This window comes from Salvia miltiorrhiza, chromosome 7 (assembly GCF_028751815.1).
Source record: "Salvia miltiorrhiza cultivar Shanhuang (shh) chromosome 7, IMPLAD_Smil_shh, whole genome shotgun sequence".
Lineage (NCBI taxonomy): Eukaryota > Viridiplantae > Streptophyta > Magnoliopsida > Lamiales > Lamiaceae > Salvia > Salvia miltiorrhiza.
The window spans coordinates 22,591,175-22,611,021 of record NC_080393.1 but is presented as its reverse complement, the minus strand read 5'-3'; the positions used below and the strand labels follow the sequence as shown (position 1 = coordinate 22,611,021).

Sequence of the window (19,847 nt, the reverse complement as noted above, 5' to 3'; positions counted from 1 at the left end):
TTCGCCAACCAATCTGATTATGAGTTTACTTCACCGATTGTTTTGGTAAACCCAACTTTTCTTTTTTTAAATCGACAATTCAAGCCCTTTTGCAAGTTCCAATTTTTTCTTTAAAAAGAATGAAGCAACTAAAACCTCTCTCTCAAATAAACTAAAATAAATAAATAGAAACTAAAACCTCACGCCGGCTAATTGGATTTATCATAAAGACTCGAGCAAGAAACTAAGTTACTAAACTCTATAAAAATACTTTCTCCGTCCCAGCTTTTAGTATCTAACTTTCCTTTTTTGACCGTCTCACATTTTGGTATCTATTTCTATTTTTAGTAAAAGTAGATGGAGCCCTTACTTCACTTTAATTATTTTAACTCTCACATAAAATGTGAGACCCTTATTCCACTCACAACACATCAATCACTTTATTAAAACTCGTGCCGTTTTCAACTGGATACCAAAAGCCGGGATGGAGGGAGTAGTACTTATCTTTTTAAGAACCACGATATTACTTCTGTAAAGTTTACTTTTTGGATATAGAAAGCAATAGTTTGGGTGCTTTTGTTTAAGAGAATATTTATTTATTCTAAAAATTTGAACTTTGATCAAGAGCTCAAAACGAACTTCATTTTCATAAAAGGTTTATGGTAATCATGTCAAACTATTAAAATACTATTTATTTACATATTCTAGTTTTCTTGAAAAAAAAATGCGAATAGAATTCAAATTCACTGGGCTAAAGTAAAGTATTTTAATTTGTCGTAAAATGCAGCTCTGAATCTCCACAATTTCAAGTTCTTTTAAATTCTGTCCCTAACTTTTATTTATAGACATTAACTCTCACTTTGACTTTACACCAAAATGGTAGTACTTTCATATCTATTTATTAAACCCTTGCACTAAAACTTGGTCCGTATGTAGAAAACCGTTGATCTCCAAACCAAGAACGAAAGAAAATTAATGCATGTAGCAGCTGGAGAAGTTAGTGTTATAAATTTCAATTACAAGAGTTAAAAATTAAAACTAAGAAAATGTACTACTCCATTTCTCATAGTTAAAACTAAAAAGAGCAGCAAAAAAAGGAGAGTGTCAAATTTAAAATGAGTTATCCCTTAACTTTTACCTGTAAATTATGTCCCAAGTTTGGCAGGAGCGCGCGTGGTGGTCACTCTCTCCCTCCCACTGTGAAAAAGTTTAAAATTAAAGCTCCCCCACTCCAATAAATACCAGAGACTGATCTTTTCGTCATAATCAGATGCTCTCTCCATCAAAATGCTCAATCCGCCTCAACTTCAATCCATCTCTTTAACTCTAATTGCTATAATGCGCCATGGGTAAGGCGGCCAAGTGGTTCCGTTCGCTTTTCAGCTCCAAAAAGCCGCCGGCATCTTCGCCGGCGAAAGACAACAAGAAGAATAAGTGGGCCCTCTCCGATTCCGTCGATGCTTCGCTCAAGTTCAAGAATTATGTCCAAGACCCCATGGCCAGTCCCTACATTGAGGGACTCGACGCCAACAAGCATGCAATAGCGGTCGCCGCCGCCACCGCGGCTGTCGCCGAGGCCGCGCTGGCTGCCGCCCAAGCCGCCGCGCAGGTGGTCCGATTGACTAGCGGCGGTGGGAGTGGGAGAACTGCGCCCTACCTTGCTGATCGGAGGTCTGTATTGGCCGCCGTCAAGATTCAGTCGGCTTTCCGAGCTTATTTGGTTGGTAATTTTGGTTTGAGTTTGCAAAAGTAATTTTTTTTTTCACTAACCATAAAAGTTGCATCTTTAACTCAATATCTGTTTTTCGTATTCTTCTTTTAGTTAATACATGTGTAGTTTGTATAATTATGAAAATGATTTCGAAAAGTCTTGAAGCATTAATGAGTTTTGGACTTAAATTCGTCGCCGGAAAGTTTGGGATGAGTTCCCTTTCTTGGATTATATGAATATGATGAAGTCTTTGTCAATTGTCATACATATCTACTATGTGGGGAATGAATGACAGCAAATCATATATCACTAGTTTGATTCACACATTCAGACAAGATGCCCATATTATTAGATGCTCTGCAAATTTCACCTCTAATATAAAAGATACTGTATAAGATTTTTGGGGAAGTACTGGTTGATGTTAAAGGTCATGAAGAAGGGAGTGGTAGAGGGGAAGTGGGAAAAACTAGTGGCTGTGATATCTCACAATCAATTAGTATTAGTTCCTTTGTCTTCTAACACAGATGTTGCAGCAATTTGTTCTGTGCTCTAAGTTGTAAAGGATATTTCCTTTTACTTTTGGGAGTTTTAGATGCCTGTCTATTATCTGTATTTTATCCTTTTATAATGTGAAAGGAGCTGATGTGCTTTACTTTGATGGTAAAGTTTGTAAATGTCTTTTTATTTGGACAGTGTGAGACATGGAAGCACAGTTTATAGGATAAGTACCATGTGATGCATCATCACATGTGAAGTTGAACTGTTTTTCTGCCCATCCGAAACAACTTTTCAGTTTTGGTAGCATTCTCTCTGCCTGTGCATTCTACCAATCAACGGCTGACTTTTTTGAATCACAAGTTTGATTACCTTTGTGCTTGGTAATTGAATAATGGACTATCACTTGTTCTAAGCAGTTGCTGCTGTTTATTGAATTGACTATGAGTGCTTACATCTCAAGAATCTTATATTAAAAAGCTTAAGACTTGCTTGTACTGATCTGGTAATCATGCTTGATTCTCGATTCATAAGCACTTGGCTTAACTCTGTTGCGTTTTGGTATTTCTTTTGATTACTCTCTGATTAACATGTCTAAGACCAATTCTAAAAATGTGCTTCATATGTGTTGCGAAGAAGGTATGATGTGTAATGCGTGTTTGTAGGCTAAGAGAGCTTTGAGAGCTCTTAAGGGATTAGTGAAGCTTCAAGCCCTGGTGAGAGGCCACATTGTGAGAAAGCAAAGTGCAGATATGCTCTACCGCATGCAAACAATGGCCAAGATCCAGGCTCGAGCTTCTGCACATCGATCTTACACATCAGAGTCTTCTGATGCCAGAATTAACTTCTTCTCTAATTCCAATCATACAGTAAGTCTACTTTTCCTTGACATAATTAAGTATGAATGTGTTTTGTTTCAGTTCAAGAAATGGTGAGTTGCAGAAGACCGACTGGAGTGTACGTGTGTTCATTAACATTCTCTTCGTGTGTGCAATTTACTTGCAGGGCATGGCAACTCTCGGTAAAAACACAGAGAGGTCAAATACTTTGAAACATGGTGGATCTCTTCTTAAGGTAGTTTACTGATGATAATCCCGAATCTATTGCTCCAACACCTAGTATCAACGTACCATTCATTTAACGTGCCTCATGGCTTCCTGAAAATGCAGCAACATCATTCAAGATCACACATTGGAAACAATGCCATCAAGGAGAAGTCACATATAGCTTCCAGATGGTTAAATCACTGGATGGAACAAAGCGCATGGAACAACCTCCACGAGGCCTCCCTAGAGAGTGGGCATGCTGATGATGATAGAAACGACAAGATATTGGAGATAGATACATGGAAGCCTCGCCAGAAGACCAGTGGAGACGACCGAGCAATTCCTAACTCCCACTATTTCTCAGCATGGAAGAATAATGACTTAGGACAGGACCATTCGAAGAGAGTCTTCTCAAAGCTTCAAAAACCGAATCCTAGTATCTCATCCGAAGAAGCAAGGACAGCTGACAACAGCCCAAGAGTACACTCAGCTTCGTCTAGACCGACCAGCAACCTAAGGGGCCCGTTCACTCCTACTAGGAGCGAGTGCTCTAGAAGTGTTTTTGGTGATTATCTGAGTCACCCCAGTTACATGGCGAATACTGAATCGTCCCGGGCTAAAGCCCGGTCTCATAGCGCCCCAAAGCAGAGAACAACGCAGTACGAGGAGCTCGCCTCAAGCGCTAAGCATGGCTGTGATCCTTGGAATATGGACACTATCTCAGAAAAGGGTTCTGCATTGAGCAACACATATATATACTCTGGTCTTGTAAAGAGGCAAGGGACTCCAAGAAACGATGGCGGCTACAGCCGTAGGGCCTTCAGATGAATTTCTTTGCCATGGCTACTGTCTGGGCTACATCATAAAAGTTGGTGTGTGAAGAAGATTCTCATATTGCAGTACATGAGATTATTGCTAGAGCTTATGGTAAGCACAAAAAAGGAGTAGTAGTTTGGAGGAAAAAGAGCCCAAGATTTTCTTGTTTCTTCAAGTTGGCTTTGTAAGTGTGATTAGCAATTGTTTGTGAGGATAGATTGAGCTCTTGTGTTAGAGATATTTCCAAATTCCAACCATAATAATCAATATTGCACATGCACATATTTGATTTGTATTTTCTGCTGTGGTTTATAACATTGTAGAAGATTGATAATTTGCTTTCTTTGCTGGAGCTATTAATTATATCCGATGAATGTTCTCTCTCTCTATATCTCTGGTAAAAGGGAGAGAAAAACTAAATTCGAAAGCTAAATTGGCAGACACTAAAAACTAGTAAAAGTTTGAAAAGGATTTAAAACTTGATTATTTATTGGTATAAAATGGAGTAAGACAAAGGCTGAGGCCACTTTGATTACTACTTACTTCAATCACGCAATATTTCACTTTTCACTCAAGGAAATCCAGCGACAATTAATGATGATATCAGTCACAATGGTAATTGATAAAAAAAAAAAAATGATAATTGAATAGTTTGAATTCAAAATTCCACCAATTAGTTTTTGGGTATTACGACTTACGAGTTTTTCTTGAACTTCCTAAATTGAGAAATTTACCGGTGCTTTTTAAGGCTTGGTTGGAAAAATTTATTATATAGAATAAGAAGAGTGCAGTATCGTTTATGCCGTAAACTTCGATTTTCCTTTCATTAAACAACAATAACATAGAGGCAAATTTCAATAAGACAAGACGTTCATTCCTTTGTCTTTTACTTTTTTTTCAAGGGATGAGATTTGTCATTCCTTGAAAGTGAAAGGTTTTGAATTATGAGCTCACGGGTTGTTTTTATTCTGTCAAAAGGAGAAATACCAAAAGTGGGCATCCTATTTAGTCTGTGTTACGATTTACTCTCTCTCTCTCCCCCTCACACACACACACACACATGACACATTGTATCGCATAATAACAAACTTCCATCATCGAATGCTTACCAAACAAGTTTATTAATTTCTCTAATCCTGTCAAATGAAGATTTCAGAATTATAAACTTAACTAGCACATACCAACGCCCAGCAGTCAAATTTTATAAAAAGGCAAATAGCGTCAACATTTGATGCGATTTTCATTTTTCCCTTGATCTAAAAATTTCGCGTTAAAAACTTAAAATCCATAAACTTGATGTCGATTATCAATTTTCTCATAAAATTATTTTTCCCCCAAACTTATGCTGACATGGCAATCGCAATCCACGAAGGCTTAATTTTCCGGCGAATTGAACTATTGTGTTTAAGTCATAACATTAAACGTCATCGTTTTATATATTATTTGGGGATTAAATGAAATTGAACTGAAATCCCTCTTCAAATTAGGGTTCCTCACCAAAAAAAGATACTCAAAACACTCTCAAATTTGCATACGAAAAATTGCTAAAACACTCTGCCTCGAAGCTGAGAACAGCCGAAGGTTCGTTGGCAATGGAATCGGAGGGGCGGAAGATGAGCATATCGTAGGGTTAAGAGGAGCGGTGCAAGTCCGACGGCTGAGAGATGAGTGGAAAGAGAGGGCAGCGTGTTGAGGACAATTGACCCATCACTAGTCTTTCTCTCTCTATTTTTTATACTAGGGTTTTTATACAATATGGAAGACGTATAAGATAGTGTTCATCGCTGCTCTAAATTGTTGCAGAGTTTTCGGCGAATTTGTTCTCGTTTCCAACCCAACGGACGTCCAGTCCGGCGTCGAAGAATATGTTGGTGTTGCTCTGTAGTTCCTTCACGCGAGATTTTAAGGTCAAGGGAAAAATGAGAATCGCGCCAAACATTAGGTATTTTGATGCTATTAGGTTATTTAATTCAGACGCAAAACGACGCTGTTTAGCTTCTAATTAATGTACTTAGCATAAGTGTGCCACGTTGGTGACACGTCATCTAATTAATTGTCGAAAAACGTCACTAAGGGAAAAACAAGAATCGGAACAACGATAATGGATTTTAACGCGAGATTTTTAGGTCGATCAGGGGAAAAACGAAAATCGCACCAAACTTCAGGGATTTTGACACTATTTGCCCTTCTATAAATATGAATGAAACAATTAGTATTGCATGTAATTCTTCAAAGTAAATTATTTTCTTCAATTTTAATCCTTAAAGAATGAAACAGTGAAAATGATAGAGCATAAGCATATTGATTTACTAATTTGCATTCTTAAATAAAATTGGTTAATTTACTTTTTGGCCAAAAGAACAATTGTGTGAACATTTTGCAGAAAATATAACCAACAAATATTAAAATAAAAGAGCTGCATTCCTAGCCCACAGGTGTAAGATGATATTTATGACCTCTTGTCAAATTAAGTCTCAGATGTTGAATATGAATGAAATGAAATATGAGACCACCAATTCGAAATGATTGATAGCCAAACAAGCCGTAAGCTAATGATTGACTTATTGTGTTACTGTGCCAGCAATCTAAACGGTATGGTGAAGCTTAATTACTAGTATGTCTGTTTCCCATGTGCACGCAAACTTTCATTGAATTATTACCCAGTATATTACTTCCTCCGTCCCATGAAGCAAGACCAAGTTTCCTTTTTGATCTGTCCCACAAAGCAAGACCAGTTTCTAAAAATAGTAAAAAATTTACTCTTTATTCACTTTTTCACATTTTCATCTACCACACTTAACACAAAAAGTACCAATTTCCTAATTCACGTGACGAAAAGAACTAGGTCTTGCTTCATGGGACGGAGGGAGTAATATAGAGCCGCACATTGTCTTGCTCAGTTTGTAAGAACTGTTGATGGTCCGTGCTGTTGGACGGAGAGTCTCCCTAGATGGATAGGGTCTTTTGTAATTGACGACATGATTTGAGCGTCAATACAACTTCTGTTTCAAAAAAAAATATTGAGGTGTTTACGGTTCTTGTTCCGGTTTGAACCGGCCCAAACTTGCTAGTTTATGGTTCCAAACTTATGGAACTGAAATCAGCCCGGATGATAGGTTACATGGTTCATGATTCTGAATCGAAATAGGCAACTCTGAACTGCCGGTTCACGGTTCTGAACCGTATCTTTTCAAACTATATTTCAGAGTATTAGCTTGAAATTTATGAAATATATACAATGTTGACTCTTTTATTTAAGTAGTAATTGGTTAGATGTGGAAATAAGGATTGACCCTTTTATTTAAGTTGAAATTTAATATGAATTAGATGTGTGAATGAGAATTGAGATAGATAAAAATAGGGCAAAGGTGCAGATTAGTCCCTAAACTCGACCCCCCTAGAGCGTTTAGCCCCCATACTCGGTCAAGACGCGTTGACCTCCCTGAACTCCTTAGAAAAGGTGCAACTAAACCACACACTTAACGACCGATAAACGTTGTTTCTTCATTTTTTATTTTTTATTTTAATTGTAATTTCTAATTTTCGATTCTAGTTCTATCCCTAATTCATGCTGCACACAACATAACACGTTTACGCACTCTGACTCCCTTGAGCCGCACCGGAGCAGCGTGCCGTCGTCCGCCGCAGCGCAATAGTAGCTCAAGGCTGAAGCCGTTGCTGTTGCTGAATCGCTCTGCCTTGCTGGCAACCTCCTCCAGCCACCCACAACAGTGGCGCCATTCAGGTAAGATATGTGAAGATTTTAATTTATATGTGAAGTTTATCTTGATTTATATTAATTTAATAAAAAGAGAAACTCAACCCATATGATTTATGAATATTATGTATATAGCTATCCAAAACCACACAAATTATAAAAATGAGATGAATAGCAAAAGCAACGTGTGAAACCCCACGACTGATATTTATCACATTTTCCAATTTCAAGTATTTTAATGGAAAATATTTGACTGTGTATTCAGCTCCGACGAGATGGAATTCGACAAGGACATGGCAGCGTTGACCTTGAAAGCGAGCGTAGCTCTGGCGAGTAAGGCTAGAGATGATGATCAGATTATAAGTTGCTGCTGCTGTTGTTTCCGGTCGAGACAGACTGAACCGGCGATGTTATTTTTTGAGAAGGTGATGCCGCTCCTCGTCGGAGATCACGACGGCAGAAGGGGCCGAGGGAAGGGCGGAGCTGCTGCCGGCCCAAACAAGTTTATTTCAAAGCCTTGAAGATTGAAAAAAAATGAAGAAACGGCGTTTATTGGCCGTTAAGTACCGAGTATGGGGGGCTAAACGCTCTAGGGGTCTAGTTCAGGGACTAATTTGCACCTTTGCCCACAAAATAAAGGTAGAAGAATGTCACATAGGATTATGGATTATTGTAGTACTTTCAATATATAGGTTTAATAGATTTGTTTCAAAGGTAAATTATTTTGTGTCAATAAGAAAAAGAAAAAAGTATTGTATGTTTTGAAAAGCCATCTTAAGTAATTTATTGGTACTATATGTCTGTCACACCGCTGCATCAGAAGATCATCGCCGCCCTCACCCAATTCTCATTCCTGGATCTAGCAATAGCGAGGAAAGAGTCGTGTCGCTCGCCAAAGCTGATTTTCGATGGTTTCGAGGGGGTAGACGACATAGCAAAATGAGGATTTAAAGTAAAAGAAGCGGCAGAGGAGGTGGTCCTTAAACGACTGAGTAGAGTCGCGACAAACAACGGATAAGGTGGTGCGAGCTGTAGGGCGGCACTTGACTACTGATGCGGCAGTGGGAGTGATGCAGAAGAGGGGAAGGTGGCGATAAATAGTGGATAAGAGGGGTGAATGCGGCAAAAGAAAATAAAGAGAAAGGGGGAAGTTGATGAATGAGAGATAGGGTAAGATTTAGGTTTAAATATGTAACTTAAATAAGTTTTTAATTATAGCCTGAAAATGAAACAAGCCATTATATTTGGTATAACTCAATAAGAAATACTATATGCTATCAATATTGGAACGAAGAAAATATTATTTATAAAATCTAATGTTAAGATGATCTCACATATCAAAATTCGGAGAATGATATATATACATATTTTGATATATATATATAAATGAAATCATGCCTATCATAAGAAGCTCAAAAAAATTGTTATTAAAAACTTAAACTACATATTTATGAATTCAAATAGAAGCCATGATTGTTGAAATTATAAGTCCTAGAGGATTGAAGAGATTGAAATATACTAATATGTACATGATTTTGTGTGGCTTGGTTTGAAGCGTTGAATTTCATGTGGTGAAAGATGGCCCAAATATTCAGCTTACTTGTAGCCCATTATTTTATTGCAAACACTTGAATTGGTACTCACATTAAATTCACTAAAAATTGAAAAACTCGATCGATCGATCTTCAAATTCAGACCATTTTTGCAAGGAAGAAAATGAGAGAACTTTGTGGTACCGCATCTGCATGGCCATCACCTTCGTCCTCCAAGCTCAGAAAATTGGTCGACGCTGCACCAAATAAATTATTACTCAATCATATATGTAATCGAAATGTAGAGAGAGAGAGAGAGAGGGTACTATTCGCAGTCGGTGTTAGGATCAATGGTGAATCCAAGAGAAACTCCGCAGAAGCCAGGCAAGGTGGCGATTGCGGTGGCGTTAGGGTTGTAAGAGGTAATCAAGTCCATCAAGCAGCGGCAGACTCTGCGGCGGTTGTCGCCTGAGTCAGCGACGTTGTTGAGGGTTGTCATGGCCGTGCAGCAGGGGGATCCCGGCATCGGATCCGGTGACCCGTGTGTCACGAAACTCGAGCACGACGACACCAATGCCGTCACCGTGCTGCACTCCATCGACGAACCCGCCGGGAATGCCCATAACACTATCACCACTGCAAACGCCCTCAATTGCATAATCACCATCTTTTTCTTTTCTTTATTGGATTGGATTGGATTGAAATAGAAACGGGGCCATATTGCTAGCTTCTTATAGCTTGCTATATGGGCTTCATTTGTTTGGTGCAAAATGTGATTTGTGTGCTATGTTGCAATTTGCATGAGTTTTTGACCAAATTCTCAAATACGTACATATATAACTCATGTATTTCTATATCAATTTATTCTACTTATGTATGGCTTGATTAGATAAGTCATGCATCTCTGTTAGGTTGATTTTGTTTAGGTTATACAATTGTGCATATAAAACATCACATGAAGCATACAAATATATATAATCGTGTACCTAAAAAATGAGGTCATGTGAAACCGTGCACCGACGAACTAATGGTTGGTTCAAAATTCAACTTTTAAAATTAAATATCATCGCTAAAAAGTGTGTTTCTCACCGAATGCATCGCCAGCTATTGTTCATTCCTCTTCGAAGTATTCTGACGAATTGGTTGTTGTTGCGACTGTTCCTCTTCCCTCTCACAGTCCGATTTAATTGTACTTTCACTCATTATATATGAATTTGAGAACAATAATTCATAAATTTATAAGGGATGCATTATTTTTCTATGAAATTCAAGATTTCAAGAGTTCTACTAAATATAGTACAACGATATATAGGATTTTTGTATGACATTCAAGAGTGAAAGGGAAAAATAATGCACGTTCTTCTTCATTCTTTTTTGGGTTAAGGTGCAGATAGACCCCTGTAGTATAGGCCCCTATAGCGTATTGCTCCCCATACTCACTATGTGTGCAAATTAACCCCTAAAGTTCAAAAAATCGTACACTTAAACCCCTCTGACCAAACGCCGTCAGTCAGTGTTAGTGGTTTTTATTTTAATTTTTGAAATTCTAATTGTGGGGCCCACCTGCAACTTTTTTTTCTTCTTCTTCTTCCTTAGCGGTCATCTTCCTCAGCAGATCCTCGGCAAAGAAATGGTGACACCGGCGTGGGCAAAACCGAGATGGCCAAGGAGTACTTGGGCTTCAGATTCTTCACGTACAGTAGAGCTCTAGATTCTCTCTCCCTCTCTCACACACTCACACACACACAAATAGAGAGAAGCTCGCCGGTGAATAATTTTCACCAGTGGGAGGTTTTCCAGGTTCAATTCATTATCATTTCCGCCAAATCTCTACACGAGAGAAGAATTCAATTCAAAATCATTCTCAACAGATACACACAGGCGTATATGAACACTCATATGCGCTTAAACCCAGCAGGTCGAGATTTTCGCACTCCCGCTTCAATTTCGATTTGCATGTCAATTTCTCCACTTCTCTCACTACTCATCATAATTGTAAGCAAAAATCCAAGATAAGATGAAATAGAATATCAAGGTCAAACTTAGGTTGGAAAACACATAAATTTGCCACAAAACATCATATAATAGCACAATGATGGCATCTCATTGTACTACTTCCAAATAATTTAGAACGAGAATTTCATTTATCTACTAAGCTATAGCAACAGACTGAGCTGGATCCTCTTCCTCGCCTCCTCAATGATGGTCAACTTAATGCCTTTGCCCTTTGGAAGAGATATCCAGGGCTTAGTACCCTTACCAATTGTAAACACATTCCCCGATCTGGTGGCAAACTCATGGCCAGAAGCATCCTCAATGTGAAGAGTCTCGAAGCTTCCCTTATGTTTCTCACGGTTCTTGATCACACCAACACGTCCCCTGTTCCTACCACCAATCACCATGACAACATTGCCCACATCGTATTTGATGAAATCAACAATTTTGTTGCTATCAAGATCTAGCTTGATAGTGTCATTAGCCTTGATAAGAGGGTCTGGGTAGCGAATGGTCATTCCATCAAAAGTGTTGATGTAAGGAATGCCACTTCTCTCACTACTCTCACACTACACAAACTGAAAAAGGCACAGTGCTCGATTCGCGGAGAAAAATGTCGGTGTACGATGCGACATTTGTGAACATGGAGATGTCGAAGAAGACCTCTCTGCATCACCGCCTCGCGCCGCCGCAGTAGCGACAAGGGTAAAGGCAGCCAGCCGGGGAAGCTCTCCGGCGGCGCCGAGATTACTCCCGTCGTGTCCAAGGAAATGCAGGAGATCTTCTACGAGACCTCCTTTTCCTCCGCCGGCGATCACCGCCCAATTGAAACCCAATTCGAATTTTAAAAAAAATAAAAAAAATTCACTAACGTTGACTAACGGCGTTTGGTCAGAGGGGTTTAAGTGTACGATTTTTTGAACTTTAGGGGCTAATTTGCACATATAGTGAGTATGGGGAGCAATATACGCTATAAGGACCTATCCTAAAAGGGTCTATCTGCACCTTAACCCTTCTTTTTTTTTGTTTGTTTAGGAGGAAGGCATGCACGATCGTCATCACATAAGACACAACTAATGAAAATTAAATTACTGAGGTTGAAACTTGAATTGTAATCTTGAATCCAACAGCGTTAATAACAATTGATCAGGTATTAAAACCTTATGTTCAACTTTATCTCCACTCAACAATCTTCCTTCCATAACTTTATATAAAAGGTTATGCATTTTCAGTGCAAATACGTTGAGTAATGCAGTCTCTCAATCTTAACCTGATTGTAATTTCAATTTGACATTTTTAATTCCATTAAGCGAAACTGCATATGATGAAAGTATATTTAGATAATGTACTTATTTCTTATATGATTAATACTTTTATAAGCAAAATTTCTTGATATTGTTTTTTTTTTTGGATTAAGCTATAACATTATAATATAATACGTGTATAAAAATTATATGGATTTCATTAGTGAATGTCTGAATGAGTAAGTGTTAGATAAAACTGTTGGTAAGGAGATTTAAAATATGTCACAATGTTCTGAAAACATCAAGCAATATTTTCTTTTAGAACTATGGAGATTTGTTACATGAGATATAGTCAAGCACTTATTCATTGTATACTGATAATAATATTGATGGTTTTTATTTACATAATAGAGTTTGTTCTTACGTTGGATGTGGTTGATATGATAAATAAATATATGATCAATCTCGATAAATCCAATGGTCAGAATTATTTGAGTTCAAATAGCGCATGTAAATTAATTATTTGAGTTCAAATAGTGCATGTAAATTTGACTTAAGTAGCAATTTGTTGGATGAGTTTTAAAATGAAATTAGGTGTTCGGTTATACTTAATCATCAATTATTTTTTAAAGTTAGAATTTAATTATGCTCATGTGAAACATTGATAATTGAAATGGATCTCATAATGAAACTAGATCGATTAGTATTGTTGAGTGGATATAAAGTTAAACATAAAGTTTTAATATCTTAAATTTCGTTAACGCCGTCGGAACTAAGATTACCATTCAAGTTTCAAGCTCAATAATTTCCATTAATTGTATCTTATGTGATGTCGATTAATAAAAGTCAGGTCAATTTGTATTAAGTGTTACTAATGGTTGAGGTATGAAAATTTTGATATATGAAGACCATCTGAAGATGTTACCCATACTTTATAAAGAAATTTTCCAGGATATTTGATGTAGGTATATTTTTAATGTATTATTATTATTATTATTATTATTATTATTATTATTATTATTATTATTATTATTATTATTATTATTATTATTATTATTATTATTATTATTATTATTATTATTATTATCTTCTTATATCATTACCATTTTTTTACGTTTATTTTCTTCCACTTATATTTTATATTGATTATTTGTGTATATAAAATTTTACACATTTATAAACGATTTTTTGATATTTATTTTTTTCCTTTTATATTTATAGATTATTCGTGTGTATAAAATTTTACACATTTATAAACTGTGGGTAAAACTAGTAATAATAAAAGCAAACCCTAACCGTAAAATCCCGAGATTCAAGGGATAATATTCAAGAACGCGTAGACATCCAATCCAATTTGACTACTCTTATTCTTATACGTTCTGCATTGTTCTTTCAACAAAATCTGCCTCTTCCAATCGAAGATCCTTATGTTTCTCAAACTATTTGGCTCAGCACTCTTTTAAGGAAATAACAAAGTCCAACTGCAACCGAAAATTCACAGAAGGAAGCCATGAAATTTAGACCAATGAGTCGGTTGTTAGGGTTACAGAATCGTTTATTAGGGTTACAAAAGGAAGTCAAGAAATTCAGACCCATATGCAATTCTTCATCTTCTTCATCTATTTCTGATCTGTTTGACGATTGGTGCAAGAAATATGGAAAGACATTCGCATCCGAAGAAGAGAAACAACTAAGGCTCAAAGAGTTTGAACACAACTATAAGTTTTCTTCATCTTGTTCATCTATTTCTGATCTGTTTGACTATTAGTGCAAGAAATATGGAAAGACATACGCTTCCAAAGAAGAGAAACAACAAAGGCTCAAACAGTTTGAACACAACTATAAGTTTGTTGAGGAATTCTCACTCACTATATTTGTCGATCTTAGTGATGAGGAATTTAGGTCCACGCGTTTGGGATATCTGCCTTCGAGATCTAGACTTGAGGGTTGTGGCACGGTCAAAGATCGGGGGAGTTATGGTATGCAACCCTTTTTTAAGCTTATTTGTTAATCTATATATGTTTATATTGTAGTTTTTATGCTTATTTGTCAGTCTATATATGTTTCCATGGTAGAAATTCTTGTTATTGATGAACGTGCTATCTTGTGTAGTCGTTTCAATGTAATCATTCTTAGCCGTATGGATTTGGAGTTTGTTTGCCTTGTTTTAAGGATCAAACTATGGATTTGTGTTTTGTTTTTTATTTTATTTTATTAAAGTCAACAATGCTTTTGAATGTTTGTAAAAGTGAACAATGGTTTTGTGGTGTTTAATGAATTGCAATACACTGAAGAACTTCTGTTTTCGTGAATTTTCTTGAAGTCGACAATGATTTTTTGTGTTGTTAGAAGTGAGCAATGGTTTTGTTGTGTCCTCTGTTTTTCTTCTGCTGTTTAATGCTATCCATTTTGAATGGTTAAATCAACTCTTCTCCTAATGTTTGCTCAAGAATTTTCCGTTTTGAATGTTTACAAAGGCTTTTATCCTAATATTTACCTAAGAATTTTTCACTTTGTAATCCAACAGTTATCAAGTGAAATTTATGATTCATATACATTGGAATGAACTATATAGTTTCGTTTTGCTTTATTATTTGTTTTTTTACTTTATTATTTGGCTTTCATAGTTTGGAAATGTCTAATATGTTTGCTCTCATACAAGTTATCTGAAAGACTAACGATGTTTAGGTCAATGGAAAAAGAAACTGAACTGTATGTTTGGTGTTTCTTGCCAGATTTATGATGATTGTCTATCTAATTCATAATGATATACATGAGAGTAACAACTAAGAACATGTGTTTATTTGTCTTTTGATTCAATCACTGTATATTTTGTGCCTACTATAAACAACAATATCATTGACTGGGCATATTTATGAGCATATTTTGAGAGTTTTTAATGGATTAATGCATAGTTCCTGATTATTATCTTTTAGAGTTAATTATGGAATGGAACTGATGAGCCCTTTTAATGGTTTTGATATTTTCTGGAGAAGGAAGCTCAAATTTGGAAGATGTTTGAAGTAATGAAAGTTTGTGAAGAAAAGCTTATGAGCGTGAAGGCTGGACGGTATGCCCATACCATCTGGGATGTCCGAATGTGAAGTTGACGTGGAGAAATTGTGGGCTGAAGCTTTTTGTCTTTTAGTAGGCTGTGTTATTTAGTTTTGTGGGCTATTAAGTTTGTTAATTAAGGTTTTCGTTACTTTTTCTTTGTAGAAAACGGTGGCGCAATGTCCCCAAGGGGACACCAAGTTGTGCGACCTCCTGTCTGTAATCAGTGAGGTCTCGAGTTCAAACCTCACTGCTCCGCCTCCCCAACTCCCCCAAGTAAAAAAAAAAAAGCAAAGGTACAGATTGGTCCCTGAACTCGACCCCCCTAGAGCGTTGAGCCCCCCATACTCGATCAAGGCGCGTTGACCTCCCTGAACTCCCGAGAAAAAGGTGCAACTAAACCCACGAGTTTAACGGCAGTTTAACGCCGTTAAACATTTTTTTAAAAAAAAATTGGTCATCTTCTCCGGCTAGATTCCTTCAATTTTTCGGCAACATTCATCTGTCGAAAGGAGAAATCTTGTCGGCGCCATTTCTTCTTCGACGAGCGCCCCACCCCAACCAAATGCGAGGCGCAATCGGAGCAGATTTGCAGCGCCGGCTCCTCCTTGGTCGTCCGCTGCCGAAAATGCGAGAGAGGGATGAAGGGGAGGTGAGCGGCGGCGGCGGCGCTCCATCCTTGGTAGTCCATTGTCGGAGATGCGAGAGAGAAAGAGAGAGAGAAAATAGATTTGTTGCCGAAAACACGAGAGAGGGATGAGGGGCAGGCGAGCGATGGCGGCGACACTCCAGAGAAAAAGGTGCAACTAAACCCACGAGTTTAACGGCGGTTTAACGCCGTTAAACATTTTTTTAAAAAAAATTTGGTCATCTTCTCCGGCTAGATTCCTTCAATTTTCCGGCAACATTCATCTGTCGAAAGGAGAAATCTTGTCGGTGCCATTTCTTCTTCGACGAGCGCCCCACCCCAACCAAATGCGAGGCGCAATCGGAGCAGATTTGCAGCGCCGGCTCCTCCTTGGTCGTCCGCTGCCGAAAACGCGAGAGAGGGATGAAGGGGAGGTGAGCGGCGGCGGCGGCGCTCCATCCTTGGTAGTCCATTGTCGGAGATACGAGAGAGAAAGAGAGAGAGAAAATAGATTTGTTGCCAAAAACACGAGAGAGGGATGAGGGGCAGGCGAGCGATGGCGGCGACACTCCATCCTTGGCCGTCCGGCGCTGTCGGAGATGCGAGAGAGAAAGGGAGGACAGATCCGTTGCCGGAAACGCGAGAAAGAGATGAGGGGGAGGCGAGCGGCGGCGGCGCTCCATCCTTGGTCGTCGGCTGTCAGAGATGCGAGAGAGAGTGGGATGACAGATCCGTTGCCGGAAACGCGAGAGAGGGATGAGGGGGAGGCGAGCGGCAGCGGCGGCGCTTCATCCTTGGCCGTCCGAGCCGGTGGTTCTCGCCGGAAAATTGAAGGAATCCAGCCGGAGAAGATGACAAGAAAAAAAAAATTTAAAAGAAAGTTTAACGGCGTTAAATCGCCGTTAAACTCGTGGGTTTAGTTGCACATTTTTCTCGGGAGTTCAGGGAGGTCAAAGCGTCTTGACCGAGTATGGGGGGCTCAACGCTCTAGAGGGGTCGAGTTCAGGGACCAATCTGCACCTTTGCCCCAAAAAAAAATGTTAGCGCAATTATTCTGTGAGATCTAAATCTAATGCGTTGTTTATACTTAATTTTATTCTTGCATTTGTGATTCTTTGTATTTAATGTTATTAATTGTTTTAAGGGTTAATTGCCCCTAAATACACCACATTTCCTTGAATTCTACAATTGCACATCACCTTTAAAATCCGCTCCTAAATACACCACCTTTCCTTGAATTCTACAATTGCACATCACCTTTAAATCCGCCCTAAAATACATGACTTTTATATTTTTTCTGTTTTTGCACATGACATAAAAAATCCTCAAGAAATAAATTAAAGTGTTAATTTATAAATTTAAATATCTTTTTAGCAGCGGAAATATAATAAAATAAAATTCTTTATAAAGTTTAAAATCATATATATATATATATAAGTATTTTCGTAAAGAAATAAATTCCCTAATAAATTTTTAGAAAGAACTTGAATTAAAAAAATAAACAAGTCATGACATTAAGAAAATAAAATGAAACTTTTATTTTAATAAATTTCACACGAATTCGATATAATTTGGAATTTAGAGTTACAATAATCAAAAGTACCACATGAATAATATAATGAGTTTGAAAGAAACATTTTTTTATTATTATTATTTTTAAAGATGTTCGACCCGCCCATTCGACTCTCCACGCGCCTCCAATGTCATTTACCTGAAATATTAAATATGGGATAAACATACATAGTATAATTAGTGTGGGAACATGCAATTATTGTCCACGTTAATAAAATGGTAATACATACGATCATAACATTCAAAACGACACAGTTTTGCCAATCTGGAAGCCACGTCATTTAAAGTGGTAACACCCTAATCTAATTAAAGTGTTAAATATAAATTTAAATATCTTTTTAGCAGCGGAAATATAACAAAATAAAATTCTTTATAAATTTTTATAAAGAATTTTATTTTATTATATTTTCGTTGCTAAAAAGATATTTAAATTTATAAATTAACACTTTAATTTATTTCTTGAGGATTTTTTATGTCGTGTGCAAAAACAGAAAAAATATAAAGGTGGTGTATTTTGGGGCGAATTTAAAGGTGATGTGCAATTGTAGAATTCAAGGAAAGGTGGTGTATTTAGGAGCGGATTTTAAAGGTGATGTGCAATTGTAGAATTCAAGGAAAGATGGTGTATTTAGGGGCAATTAACCCTTGTTTTAATTTGCTAGATAGTTGCAAATATTTAGTGGGTTGTAATTAGTAATACAGCCAATTAAATTAGAAAGTACACCGGATTTCAATACCGATCTTAAATTTAAGAGTTCCGTCGTGGCTGCGATTCAGGAAGTGGTAGAGGCTTGCCTTGTTGGATAGTTTGAGGACACGAATCTCATCTCTGCGCCATGATTTCCAGCTCGGGAGGAGAATAGTTTCATTAGTTTGGAAAGAAAATAGTTTGACTAGTCATTCTAAATTACCCTCCTACCATTTATCTTATGATGTGTGGTCATCATTCTTTTTACATTGAAATTTGAAGTCTCGTGTGAGAGAAATATAGGAGTAATAAATGCTCTTAAGCTTAAAAAAATTATAAATATAAATGGGGAAATTATATGGAGCCATAATTATGGCTGCCATAATACCCTTGAAATTTTATGGAAACTATTTATGACTAAAATGCCCCTTTAAATATTTTTGGCATATATTTTATAATGGCTAAGTGTATTCAATACCTCCAATTTCCAAACATATCAAATCCACAGAAAAGGAAAAGAACAAAATAGCAAATAAATGACTCCATAAATTAACTTCTTCTAGTTTTCACATATATTAACTCTTCAAATTTTTGGATGTAGTTCTGAGCAGCATAAATGGCTTCATATAATTTCATCATCAATTATCATCATGTCAGTGATCCGATATATATATATATATATATATATATATAAAACAACGTAAAATCACAATATAAAACAAACAATAAGCAAAAACTATACAAAAATAAAAACCTACAACAGGCGAATAAAAAAAAAACGAAAATCATTACCTTCTTCTTCCATTATCAACGACAGAAAAATTGAAAGCTTCAAAAACTTTACAAGGTTGACTATTATCGAGTTTTAGGGTAACAAGAAACAAAAAAAATGGTTACATAATAAAAAATAGAGGAATGATTAAGAAATAAATAATATAAAATTATCTACATAACCACATCCAAAAATAAATTAGATTCGGTCAACCAAAATCAATGAAATACGGATAGTAGACAAATTTATATTACAAATTAGATATTTGTACTTAAATACAAATAAAAACATAGCCTCGGTTTATTTCACACCGACTCGATCCTCAAACTTTAAGTACCAACTACCAACAATTTGAAGAGTCTAGTCATAGTTATAAAATGAGACATTTTTAACATATAAATTAAGATGATTCGACATTTTTACCTATTAACACATCATATTATATATATATATATATATATATATATATATATCTAACTCCTATAAAGATAAATATAAAATATGATTGAATTTTTTTAAGAAATTATCTTGTTCTAGACTTGAAAGATCGTTCAATAAAACTTAGGAAATGGAAGATATATAAATAAAAAAAGTTCA

The 19,847-nt window shown here is 36.7% G+C and overlaps 3 protein-coding genes across 3 annotated transcripts; 1 reads left to right on the top strand and 2 right to left on the bottom strand.

Moving 5' to 3' along the window:
- The first annotated feature begins 1,157 nt into the window (after positions 1 to 1,157).
- On the top strand, positions 1,158 to 4,342 carry LOC130993511 (protein IQ-DOMAIN 23). The gene is made up of 4 exons (XM_057918417.1): positions 1,158 to 1,699; positions 2,851 to 3,054; positions 3,191 to 3,259; positions 3,355 to 4,342. Exons 1-4 carry the CDS (start codon positions 1,325 to 1,327, stop codon positions 4,057 to 4,059), a joined length of 1,353 nt encoding a protein of 450 aa, XP_057774400.1. The 5' UTR covers positions 1,158 to 1,324; the 3' UTR covers positions 4,060 to 4,342.
- A 5,013-nt stretch (positions 4,343 to 9,355) lies between these two features.
- LOC130993508 (putative non-specific lipid-transfer protein 14) lies at positions 9,356 to 10,055 on the bottom strand. Its single transcript, XM_057918415.1, has 2 exons — positions 9,624 to 10,055; positions 9,356 to 9,554 (listed from the first exon to the last, which is right to left on the bottom strand). The coding sequence occupies exons 1-2, from the start codon at positions 9,962 to 9,964 to the stop codon at positions 9,518 to 9,520; spliced, it is 378 nt and encodes a 125-aa protein (XP_057774398.1). The 5' UTR covers positions 9,965 to 10,055; the 3' UTR covers positions 9,356 to 9,517.
- A 1,398-nt stretch (positions 10,056 to 11,453) lies between these two features.
- LOC130993973 (40S ribosomal protein S4-like) lies at positions 11,454 to 16,281 on the bottom strand. Its single transcript, XM_057919012.1, has 2 exons — positions 16,153 to 16,281; positions 11,454 to 11,861 (listed from the first exon to the last, which is right to left on the bottom strand). Exons 1-2 carry the CDS (start codon positions 16,279 to 16,281, stop codon positions 11,454 to 11,456), a joined length of 537 nt encoding a protein of 178 aa, XP_057774995.1.
- Positions 16,282 to 19,847: the final 3,566 nt, after the last annotated feature.

What these genes read in the sequence shown, in the direction of transcription:
- LOC130993973 (XM_057919012.1), bottom strand. Translation starts at nt 16,281, where the DNA reads ATGGACTACCAAGGATGGAGCGCCGCCGCCGCCGCTCACCTCCCCTTC. An exon ending in CCGATTGCGCCTCGCATTTG is followed by an intron (nt 11,862 to 16,152) that starts GTTGGGGTGGGG and finishes CAGTTTGTGTAG; the next exon opens with TGTGAGAGTAGTGAGAGAAG.
- LOC130993511 (XM_057918417.1), top strand. Translation starts at nt 1,325, where the DNA reads ATGGGTAAGGCGGCCAAGTGGTTCCGTTCGCTTTTCAGCTCCAAAAAG. An exon ending in CGGCTTTCCGAGCTTATTTG is followed by an intron (nt 1,700 to 2,850) that starts GTTGGTAATTTT and finishes GCGTGTTTGTAG; the next exon opens with GCTAAGAGAGCTTTGAGAGC. An exon ending in TCTCTAATTCCAATCATACA is followed by an intron (nt 3,055 to 3,190) that starts GTAAGTCTACTT and finishes ATTTACTTGCAG; the next exon opens with GGCATGGCAACTCTCGGTAA.
- LOC130993508 (XM_057918415.1), bottom strand. Translation starts at nt 9,964, where the DNA reads ATGGTGATTATGCAATTGAGGGCGTTTGCAGTGGTGATAGTGTTATGG. An exon ending in CCTAACACCGACTGCGAATA is followed by an intron (nt 9,555 to 9,623) that starts GTACCCTCTCTC and finishes TATTTGGTGCAG; the next exon opens with CGTCGACCAATTTTCTGAGC.